Below are 12,079 nucleotides of genomic sequence, written 5' to 3' on the forward strand. Positions count from 1 at the left end.
GGCGAGTGGACCAGGTCCCTCATAGGACCCGACCGCCTGGAGAGGTGGGTGGCCCGGACACACGGTGAGATGTCTTACCGTCTCACGCAAGTGTTGTCCGGCCACGGCTGCTTCAACGAATACCTTCACGGTATTCGGAGGGCAGCCGCGCCGACGTGCGACCACTGCTAGGATCGCCCGGGAGAGGCAGACAACGCTCTGCACACCCTCTTCCGGTGCGAAGCGTGGGCCCAGGAGCGGGACTCGCTGGATCCCGTCTGGGGTCCACGATCCGCGTCGGGTCCTTGGTGAACCTGATGTTGGGAAGCCGGGAGTCGTGGAGGCTCGTCCAGGCGTTCGTCCTGAAAAGGAAGGAGGAAGCCAAACGCCTGAGGCAGCGGCAGCCGCGCCGCCCGGTGCAGGAGGACCTAAGGCGCTGGTTTAGGCCGGCGCCTTAGGTATTCGTGTGTTCATGTTTATGTGTTTGTGAGTTATTTTATGCCCCCTTCGCAAAGTCCTGCCCCAACCTCCACGTGGTGCAACCCGGGCAACGGATCCCGACTTTTGGGATCCGGCTAACGGGGGAGGCCACACCACGTTGTGAATCAGCTCTTGATTAATTTCGGGCTGATTCACAACGTGGTGGTGTGAGTTTTAGAGACGGCGTGGGCCGCCCTGAGGCAATACCTAACGGTAGTTCCGGGGCGGTCCGCATGTAGGCCGGTCGTGTTAAAAAAAAANATACCTAACGGTAGTTCCGGGACGGCCCACATGTAGGCCGGTCGTGGAAGAAAAAAAAAAAAAAAAAAGGTTTTCGAGTAAAAGTAGGAGTGTATCAGGGTTCTGCTTTAAGCTCTTACTTATTTTCTATAGTGATGGATGAAATTACTAGAGAAATACAAGGAAAGGTGGCGTGGTGCATGCTGTTTGCAGACGATATAGTATTAATAGGAGAAAATAAGGAGCAAATTAATCAAAGGCTAGAGGTGTAGAGATCAGCTCTTGAAAAAAAGAGTTTAAGAATAAGTAGGAGTAAGACAGAATATATAAAGTACGAGTTTGACAAAGGAGAACATAAGATAGCCGAAATGAAGAGGTGAGTGACAATAGACGAAGACGTGATTGGAGAGATTGAGAGTTTTAAGTATTTAAGATCAATTGTGCAAAAGAGTGGTGCTATTGACGATAATGTAAGGCGCAGGTTTAAGTAGGGTTGGTTGAAGTGGAGAGAAGCGTTTGGTGTCTTATGCAATAAAAAAATTCTAATGAGACTGAAAGGTAAATTCTACAAGACTGTAGTGAGACCAGCAATGATGTATAGTTCAGAGTGTTGGACGGTTGATAAGAAAGTAGAGCAGAGAATGAGTGTAGCAGAGATGAGAACGTTAAATGGATGAGTGGATTGACTAGAGAAGATAGGATAAGAAATAAGCATGTAAGAGGGAGTATAGGTGTAGCGTCAATCGTGGATAAGATGATAGAAAATAGACTCAAATGGTTTGGTCATGTAATGAGGAGAGAATAATCGGAAGCCGTAAGAACAGTTGTAGAAATGAATGTTGAAGGAAGATGAGGTAGAGGAAGACCAAAATAGAGATAGAGAGATGCTATTGCATGCGATTTGAGGACAGCTGATGTGAGCGCAGATGATGTGGGAGATCGTGTCAAGTGGAAGTTTAGAATAAGGGTGGCCGACCCCAAGTAGTTAGGATTAAGGTGAGGAAGAAGAAGAAGAACTAAGGTACGCGATTGTCTGTGTCTCTTTCAGGTAATTAAATCTCATTTAATGAGACAGGGACAGTATTTGGGCAATATTTGAGATTTTTTTTAAATAATAAATGACGTTGGAATTTTTAATATAATTTTATCAATTACATAGTTATTTCATTTTAAAGTCAAATGGAACATGTATATCAGTAACAATAAAGCTAAGATATAATATTTTGTAGGAGCCCATATAATATGGTATAATAAAAGGGACCGATAACGGTGAAAGGAGAACTTATAAAACAAAAACAGTTGGTTCTTTAAACTTTTAAAAACATAATTGTATTTTCATAAAGCACATAAATAATTAATATCAACGACATAATAAAAATTTTGTAATGCATAATATATGACATAATATAATAAAGGTAATGGTTGTGGCCAGTGCCACCAACTATTACCTACAACTCGTCCATCCTGACATAGGGTTGATCTCAACCCTTATAAATAACATAATTTAAAAAATAATTAAAAACACGAGATAGATGAAATGAAGAGATGAGTGACAATAGGCAAGGACGTGATTGGAGAAGTTGAATGTTTTATATAAATTAAGTAAAATTAAAACTATATTAAATTAATAATATTTTTAATATAGTTTTAATTTTACTTAATTAATTAGCCACAAGTGATCAATTTTTATTATAGTTTTATATATTTAGTATATTTATATATTATATACATTTAGTATATTTTTATATTTAGATCAGTTGTGCAGAAGAGTTATGGTATTGACGAGGATGTAAGGTACAGGTTTAAGTGCGGGTGGTTGAAGTAGAGAGAAACGTTTGGTGACTTATGCGATAAAAAAATTCCAATGAGACTGAAAGGTAAATTCTACAAGACTGTAGTGAGACCAGCAATGATGTATGGTTCAGAGTGTTGGGCGGTTGATAAGAAAGTAGAGCACAGAATGAGTGTATTAGAGATGAGCACGTTTAGTTGGATGAGTGGAGTGACTAGAGAAGATAGGATAAGAGGAAGAATAGGTGTAGCGTCAATAGTGGATAAAATGAGAGAAGATGGTCGTGTTTTAGGAGAGAATAATCGGAAGCCGTAAGAACAGTTGCAGAAATGAATGTTGAAGGAAGACCAAATAANATTTAAAAAAATGTATGTTGAATAAAAGAGGTATATAAATAATATTTATCATAAAAAAATTGTATTGATCCATATATTTTTTAAAAAGTTATAGCATTATAAAATTAAAAATATAAAAAAATTATTTTTTTACTATATTCTTATTTTTTTTTATTAACTTTTATGTTAGTTTTCACTATAAAAACAAACTAAAATCTAAAATTATTCTTTTTCATATTAAAGTATATTACATAAGCTTTAATTTAATTTATATATAAAAGTGTCAGTAATTCCAGAATTTATTCAACATTAAGTTGAAATAGTTCTTTTTTCTATATGCATTTTTAAGTTTTGAAGTCTTCTTGTTTAAAGTTAAATGGTCCGATTTCTAAAAAAAATTATATCAAATGAAAGGTAATTTTATCATAAAAAATTATATCAATTTGTTCAGTTTTGAAAATATTATCGCATTTTTAAGCAAAAAAATTTTTTGAAATTTAGCGATTTTTAAATTTGTTATTTGTTTGAAGATTTGCCTCATTCACGATAAACGAGGGATAATTTTTAATTTTTGAGTGTAAAGTCTTTGTTAAAATATGATTTGTGATCTTTTGACGTATCGTTGAAAGAAATCGATCCACTGAAAGCTAAGAAAAAGTGATAACAGATACAAAAAAACACATCATTGTAAAATTAATACCTTCTCAGCTTTGCATCGAAGCTAAAAATATTTCAAGATTTATTAATCTTTTACCATGTTTTTTACGTTTTAAATGGTAAATTAAACTTCACATGATATGTTTATAAAAATAGTTGTTTTTAAGTGTGACAATGATAATGTTAAATACATTATAATCTATATTTTTTCTTTTTTTGCAAATAATGTTATAATTTGAAGTCAGTGAAATATTAATTTTAACTGTAATAATACTTTTTATATTTAGGATGTTAAATTAAAACACTAAGTGATAAAATTATACAAACTATTGGAAATATAAGTCGAGTTATGACGCATAACTTTATTATGTAATGTACATTAATATCTATTTTTTTTTATACGAAAAACATTGTTTTAGAATAACTAATTAATATTTACACAATAATTGTAAAAATTATTTTAGTATAAATTGCAAAACATACGTAAAATTACTCATATAAAATTAAACATTTTTATAATTATTTTTTAAATTTTTGGTTTCTTAAATAGAAAAATTATTGTCATGCATTTAAAAACTATACTTATTTTTTTTTTAGTATGTTTTTTTACTAGCACAAAGGTAAATATTTATTAATTTATTAATTTAAATTTTCATTAATTATTATATTGAAATATTTAAAGAGCGAGGGACTTAATGCGCCCCAAATAAAACATTATCAATGGTTGATATATGTTCATTCAAATCGTGAAATCATTAAAAGAGTTTTAATGGCAAATAATATTGAAGAGATATACAAAGATTATAATAATGAAGGTAATTTATAATTCGTATAATTTTTATTTTTAATTATTTTTAAAAATATATTTTTATATATCTATCAGTAAAATACTCTATCTGCATTAAAATTTAAAATGAAAATATATACATGTAATTCTACTTAAAAATTAAAAAAAAAAGTTATATGGACTTGGTTTTTAAAAAAGTTATGGTAATTTTAAGTAAAAAACTCAACACAGGGAGTCGTGGCAAAGCGATGACGTGGCATAATTAGGTCAAGTATAATGATATCTGACGGTGATTAAAATCACTATCATAAAAAACGCTTCGATGCAAATCTGTAGATAGTGTTTAATTTAAAGAAATTGTTTGATTATTCCATAAGCTACATGATCTCTTATTTCTTTATTTATATCTTTATTACAAGTTTTATGATTGTTGATATTATTAAACAACACACTGGGTACATTAATATTATTTAAGAAGACAATTTAATGTATTTTTACACATGTTAGTATAGTACAAGGTCAAAAGGGACATATTCCTTTCTTATTTATGTTGTTTTACTCAATTTGTATTTAGCAATCTCGAAAAGTATATAACTCGATATAATATTAGAATAATGTAGAAATACATTAATCATTACACCACTAAAAAAATATTAATAACAATAATGCCTCTAACGTCACCAAAATAACTTAACTATGTTATCTAACATCAATTTTCAAATAGTTAGTACTAAAATAATATTTATATCAGATATATTTTATGTAATATTATTTTTTAAATGAATAATAAATTATAGAATTTTAAAATACTGTGACTCACAAGAGATTGATGGGCAGTCATTAAAAGTGTACCGGGAATCATATGAAAATGATTTGAATGTGAGGCATGTTACAAGATTAAAATCCGTGACACGAAGTGTCTTAGAGACTTACCTTATCACTAGGCTACGTTGTAATTATGATTCAGATCATGATACATTTCCATATAGGTTGATAACATGATAAATGGTTGAGGGAAACACAATACTGGTCTAATTGATTTTTAAAGTTAACCTCTTAAAATATTTTTTTTAAATACGAGGTAACAAAATAGAATGTAATAAGTTGTGACAAAAACTTTTACTCAGAAAATTTGTTTATATTTTCAATAATTTTTGTGAAAAAGTGTGCAATGTGAAATTTTTATCATCTTCTATTTAAGGTATTAATATTTTATAGATCAATTACCCATAAGGTTTTACAAGTTATTGAAATTTTTGGTTAATGTTGAAAAATGTGGTGATGATGCAAAAAATGTAAAATAACATTATTAATTAATTTTTTTTATGTGAATCATTTAATAAATTACTTGACATTCTTCAGGTAGAAAAACTGAACCAAAATGACTTGAATAATATCTCAACTAAATTCTGTGATTTAGACAAAGACAATGATGGTCGGATTGAAAAGAGTCTTTGCATTAAATTGATTGATTCGATTGGATACAGTGATCTTTTTGGAATCGTAATTATAATTTTATTTAAAAATATTTTCAATTATTTACATAAGAAGAAAACTTTCAGTGCCCGTTTTATAATAATAGTATTTAAGAATAAAAATATGATCGTAAAATGTATGAATGAGGATTAAAATTAATTAAATAAGCGATGTGATTTATTATTTAAATACTTTTTAATGCTAAATATGTATGAATAAACGAAAAAAAACATATTTTTCGAACAACATAACGAATTTATGTTATACTATGTTATATATGGAAAATAATAGATTTAAAACAATTTTTATATTTGTACGTTTAATAAAAAATAATTTTTCCTGTAATTCCTGTTCAGTACATTTTTGTGATAAGTTTTTTTTTTAAGTTTATTTTTTGAATAAAATTAGAAAACCTGTTGAACTACCCTATTTCAACTATTATCATCCCTCGAGTAGCATGGAAGTTTTTTATGTTAAATGAATGGAAATAATAAATATTTGTTTAACTTGAATTAAGTTATTATTCTTGTTTGCGCTAATAAGTGAAGTATAATTTTGCAATTGTATAATAAATTTGACTGTTTTTTATTCTTTCTTTTTCCACCATCTAGTTTATTAGTCGAATAACTATTGATATGGTTTTATTTTCTTAATTGTATAATAACATATATAGGAAACACTATACGCGATGTCCCAAATCTAACTGACAACACGTAAAACTTTTGTCGAAATTTTTGCATTGAACAATTATTATCTTCTAGACTATATTTAAAGTTTATTTTTTTTTCAACAATAATATTTTGCCGATCTATACGTTAAAAATTCGAAATCGTGTCAAGTTAAACATTACAATCAAATATTGAAAAATTACCCTAATTTTTTACTATCGAAAATATACTACAATATTACAATCGTCGAAAACGTAAAATTTCATTTTTTTTTTTCAATTCACAATTAATTTTATTTTAAAGAAATTTTGGATTAATACAAAATTTTTAATTGGTAATAGCATAAGCTAATATCTTTTTATTGGTGTATTTTTGAAACCCATTTAATATACAATCACAAAAATTTAGGTCTATCCCTTATATCTTAGAGAGGTGTCAACATTTTTTTTAAATGGCAATATATGTTTTAAACTATTTTATAAAATAAAAAATTATCTAATTAAAAAATGACTGGTCGATAGCAACTTACGGACCAATACTTTATTGGTTTAATAATTAAATTATTAAATAATAATTTAACTTATTAAAGTCTAATTAAATTTTATTTATTTCTAATTTTTGTTTAATTATTTAACTAATTAAAAAGAAATGGTTACAAAATATTAATTAAAGAATAAAAATAATGATTACAATTTGTAAACAGTCGAAGTTATAATTACAATGATCTAAGATATATTACTTTTAACATAGTAGTTGAATTACTTGTAATCGAAAATCAAGTAATATGGTTGTCAATAAATATAATATATTAATAATCTAAATTAATATAATACTAGTTAACTGTAATAAGTATTTTGTGGTTGTTAAAAAAAAAAAAATATTTATGTAAGTATAACTTTTATAAGAAAAAAAAAAATTGCTCGTAGATGATTTCGCAAGGGGAGAGTGTTTTACTTTTTAATGCCTTCTTCAACTTAAATGTTATATAATAAACTTTTTTTTATATTTTAGGAGGATATAGACGGAAAAAATATCGAAATAGCTGTCTCTGAATTGAAAAAAAAAATTAATGATGGTAACAGTAATTATTTAACAAATTATTTAAAAATAAAAACAACCCAACCAAACCATAGTTGGGACTAGTATAAATGATATCTGACAGTGATTAAAATCATTATCATAAGAAAAGCTTCGATGCAAATCTGTAGATAGTGTTTAATTTTTAGAAATTGGTGGATTATTCAAAAGCAAAATTTTAACTCAAAAATAATTAAGAAAAAATTGCAAAAAAATCATTTCCATAGGCCAAATTGCCTGAATAGGCAAACGTTCGTCAAATTTGTTTTTTGATAAAATGGGAATTTAAGCTAATTCGTATGTTGAAAATAATTTTTTCGATTCAAAAGAAAAAAAAATTGAAATATGTTTAACTTTTTATTCTATATCAATTAGTTTTATATAATATTAATGAAAATCGGTGTACCCCATTATAAGGCACATTAAAGTAATTTAAAATACAATATCAAGAATTTTAACATAAAAATAGCTCATTTTTGAATATGATAACCATGATCACTATATCTCGAATTTTTTTTTTCATAGTATAGTATATTACATAAGCTTTAATTTAAGATGAAATAAAACTGTCAATATTTCCTGAAAAATTTCAAAAATTGAGTTGAAAAAGTTTAAATTGTGTGTAAAAATTGTTATCAAAAGAAAAAAGTAAACAAAATATGTGGGCAGATAAATGGTCGGATTTTCAAAACATTTATATAAAATGAAGGAAAAATACCTATGATATTAATAAAAAAAAAAATGATTTTGATTTGTTCTTTTTTTAATAAGTTATGACAATTTTTAGAAAAAAAAATTTTAAAAATGTCGATTTTACCGATTTTAAAGATCGTAATTTTTTGGGGGATTTTCACTATTTACGGGGAACGAGGGCAAAGTTTTCAATTTTTGAGGGTAATGTCTTCAACTAGAGACGGCTTATAATCTATTGATGTATGCTTGAAAAAAATCTATTCAGTGAGAGCTGAGAAAAAGTAGTGACAGACACAGAAATAAATAAATAAACACATCATGGTAAAATTAATACTATTTTTTCATGTTTTTGTATTTTTTAGGCCAGCATTTATACGACATAGGCGATGTAATGTTGAAAGTATTATCGATCAGGGCACAATTAAAAAAAACAGAATATGGTGAAATTGAAAATTTTGATCGTATTGATCATTTATTTAAAAAAATCTCAAGTGAATACTATAAAGAGGAGGACAAGTAATATTTTTTTTATATTTTAAATAAACTTTTTTAAGTTAAACTCTTAAAATATTCTTTACTTACAACAAATTTTAATGCCTACATCGTTTGTATTTCATTATTACTAATGCTTTAAGTTTATTATAAATCGCATTTTTTAGCTTCAGTGTGGAGCTTAAAAGGAATTGGTTTTACTTTAAATAATTTTTTTTAATTTCTTTTCCTTGTTGAAAACTTATTACTTTTTAGATGACTTATGTACCTTTGAATTTATGTTTCTATTACTAAATATTTACTTTACTATTGTCTTCATTTTTAACTTTTCTCTTTAGTTTTCTCACATTTTGTGAGGTAAGTACCATTTTGATCGTCTAGGATTTAAAAAGCATATCAACCAATTTCTTATTTTTCAAGTGAGCGGCATTAATTATTTAGTGATTACAGTGGCACATTGGTTAAATTTGGCATTGATAATATATACAATTACTATTATTATTATTCTGAGTGTAAGTTAAGTAAGGAAACAGGTAAAATGTTACGAACAATGAGAACAATAGAAAACCCGTTTTCTTGCTTACTAAATATCCTATACAATTTGTAAAATGCTCATCTGAATTAAATAAACTATTTTTTACATGTTTCTACATTTTCATTAACTTTTCTTTTTAAATAAAAAAATTATCTTAACATTCTTATAACTCCAACCCTAGAAATTGTATAGGCAATTTATTCACATACAACCTCGAATTGAGTTATATATAATGTATATAATATTATCGAACAGGAAACTATTAAAAGAAGCAGGGCTTGGTGAAATTAAAGATCGTGGTGTTATGAATATTGCAATTAAAGCAATCGCAAAAAAGTACTATGCAGACGAGGAAAATTAATATTTATTTTTATTTAAAATAAAGCTTTTTTTAAGCTTAAAATATTCTATAGTTGTTATAACTATAGAATATTTTATATATTACAATATGTTATATATTGTAATCCCTGGATCCATTTTTTATTGTATTTCATTATTACTAATAATTGCTATTGCCTTAAGTTGATTATAAATTGCATTTTTAGCTTCTATGAGGAGCTTGAAAGTAATTGGTTTTACTTTAAATCTTTTATGAAATTTCTTTTCTTTGATAAAAACTAATTATTTTTTAGATGTTAAGCGTACATTTCAATTTATGTTTTTATTACTCATATTTTACATAATATTATCTTCATTTCTGACTTTTATATTAGTTTTCTCTTATTTTGTTAGTTAAGTATCATTTTGAAAATTTAAGATTGAAAAAGCGTATCAACTGATTTCTTATTTTTTAAGAGAGTAATATTAAATTTTCATATTCCATTAAAGCTAATGAAATATTTTTATTTTTCTTAAAAAAAATTTCCTTCCAATATAATTAATGTTACACCATTTTTACATTAAAACATTTTTTATATTTTTGTTAGAATAGACCAATAATGGAAAAATACCAATTTTGATTTATGCGTTCTTTTAATTCTTGACCTACGATTTAAAATTGTAAAATTTATTGTTAATGAATAAAAATATTGTATTCTAAAAAAGCTTAGTTCTTCTTCTTTCTCACCTTAATCACAATTACTTGGGGTCGGCCACCCTTATCCTAAACTTCCACTTGACACGATCTCCCACATCCTCTACGCTCACATCAGCTGTCCTCATATCGCATTTAATAACATCTCTCCATTTCTTTTTTGGTCTTCCTTCACTTAACAATCTTTTTTATCAAGTAACTGTAAGATTATTCTCTACGTACTCAAGTGCATTCTTTATACTGTGTGTCTATAATCTTAACTTTTCTCACTAAGTTTAAAACGTAAATTTGTTGAAATAACTAACTCTTTGCTTAAAATATATACGCTTATATAATTCCCGTACAACTCTCTTTTATCAACTTACCTACTATAATTTTAAATACCACTTAAAAACTACAAGTCAACAATCGAGAATCTATTGTCATCAGTGAATTATTACCTTTTGGTAAGGGTAGTTTTAATACACTAACTACACTAATCAAGTAATACCTAGANGTGAATTATTACATTTTGATAAGGGTAGTTTTAATACACTAACTACACTAATCAAGTAATACCTAGAAACAAAGTTCTTGTAATTATTATGTCTTTAAAAATGATGGCATTATCATTCTTCTTTATTAATACCATCCCCTTCAACTTTATTTTTAGTTATTACACCCCAGTTATCTCAATTTATCATAGACCATCAGCAGCTTGGACATTTTTTTGGAAAAGGCATCTCCTATCTTTGTAATATACTTATAGGATTGATATTAAACAACGTGAATTTTTAAGGAATAAACCATGCAAATAAATATTCGCACTTACTTTTATTTCCTTTCGTAGTTGAGCAAGAATAAGAATAAGTGAGGTAGGGATATTTTATCATTTAATAACTCAACATAGTACAAACCATAGTTATCCCTTCATTATCACCTCCCTTATTATTTAACACATATTATATTCTGTCCAGCTTTAGTTTTGTTTATTACATGTGTTAGGTAGAGTGTGGAGCTCGTGTATGACCGGTTCGAACGTTTTCATGCCATGTTCGGCTATCGTCTCTTCTTCAGCGAGCGTAATAATTTGTTTTGTACGTTTACGGCACTCACGTCTCGTGTTTCTTATAATCGGCAGCCGTACAATTATTAATCGCTCTTCTTAAAGTCTTTTTTTGATTTTGTATATTATTAATTTAGGTTCATTATAAGTTACTTTACCACTCTCTCCGATGTCTTTAAGCTATCTAGTCATCAGGTAAGTTAATTAGATAATTTATTTTCATTTTATTATTGTATCGTTTCATAAGAGTAATCTTGTTTTAGTATGTAAGTTATCCCCCCTTTTCCCTTTACTTTTAAGAGTTTTTATGCTTACAGAACTATAATATAATGATTCGTATTTTGTACATTCATAAGCAGGTGTACATATTTTATTACCCCCTCTAAATTTCTTTATTCTTGCTCTCGACAAATAAAAAACACCATTGTACAGTAAAAGGCAATCCCCTTTTAATATTGAGGAGCTGCTTGTCACAAGAGATACTTAGCCCCACATACTAAAAAAAAAAATGAAACAAAAAATTATAAGAATAAGAATAACGGTGATTTTCTATATCAATTATTTTTTTAATAAATATAGTTTAAAAAAAACTAAAAAAACACGCTTTTAAAGCACATCGAACTAAAAAGTTAAAAATAATTTTTAAAATAAATTTAAAATAATTATGAACAAAAAATACTAGTATTATTATGATAAAAGCGTCGGGCGCTCAATATACGAAAAATATGGCACAAAGCACCCACGCTTTTATCACAATAATACTAGTATTTTTTGTTCATAATTATTTTAA

The 12,079-nt window shown here is 27.7% G+C and overlaps 1 protein-coding gene and 1 long non-coding RNA gene across 7 annotated transcripts in view; both read left to right on the forward strand.

Annotated features, from left to right (window-relative positions):
- The window catches only part of LOC126905645 (uncharacterized), a 31,015-nt gene extending 20,839 nt beyond the window's left edge, over positions 1 to 10,176 (forward strand). For 2 of the 6 annotated variants that reach the window (XM_050685572.1, XM_050685567.1), the window contains 6 exons: positions 4,166 to 4,298; positions 5,489 to 5,565; positions 5,633 to 5,773; positions 7,426 to 7,489; positions 8,547 to 8,700; positions 9,467 to 10,148. In XM_050685572.1, the coding sequence (XP_050541529.1) occupies positions 4,166 to 4,298; positions 5,489 to 5,565; positions 5,633 to 5,773; positions 7,426 to 7,489; positions 8,547 to 8,700; positions 9,467 to 9,572 (675 nt within the window). In that variant the 3' untranslated portion in view covers positions 9,573 to 10,148. Of the gene's footprint in view, positions 1 to 3,120; positions 3,241 to 3,969; positions 4,104 to 4,165; positions 4,299 to 5,488; positions 5,566 to 5,632; positions 5,774 to 7,425; positions 7,490 to 8,546; positions 8,701 to 9,466 lie in introns of those variants that run through there. The other 4 variants (XM_050685571.1, XM_050685570.1, XM_050685566.1 and 1 more) reach the window with 4 other exon arrangements.
- A 1,250-nt stretch (positions 10,177 to 11,426) lies between these two features.
- Positions 11,427 to 12,079, forward strand: part of LOC126905669 (uncharacterized) — a 3,236-nt gene continuing 2,583 nt past the window's right edge. The window contains exon 1 of the long non-coding RNA XR_007704070.1: positions 11,427 to 11,484. This is a non-coding gene — a long non-coding RNA (uncharacterized LOC126905669). The remainder of the gene's footprint in view (positions 11,485 to 12,079) is intronic.

The sequence above is a fragment of the Daktulosphaira vitifoliae genome, unplaced genomic scaffold, assembly GCF_025091365.1.
Source record: "Daktulosphaira vitifoliae isolate Bord-2020 unplaced genomic scaffold, ASM2509136v1 Scaffold_4, whole genome shotgun sequence".
In the NCBI taxonomy this organism is placed as follows: domain Eukaryota; kingdom Metazoa; phylum Arthropoda; class Insecta; order Hemiptera; family Phylloxeridae; genus Daktulosphaira; species Daktulosphaira vitifoliae.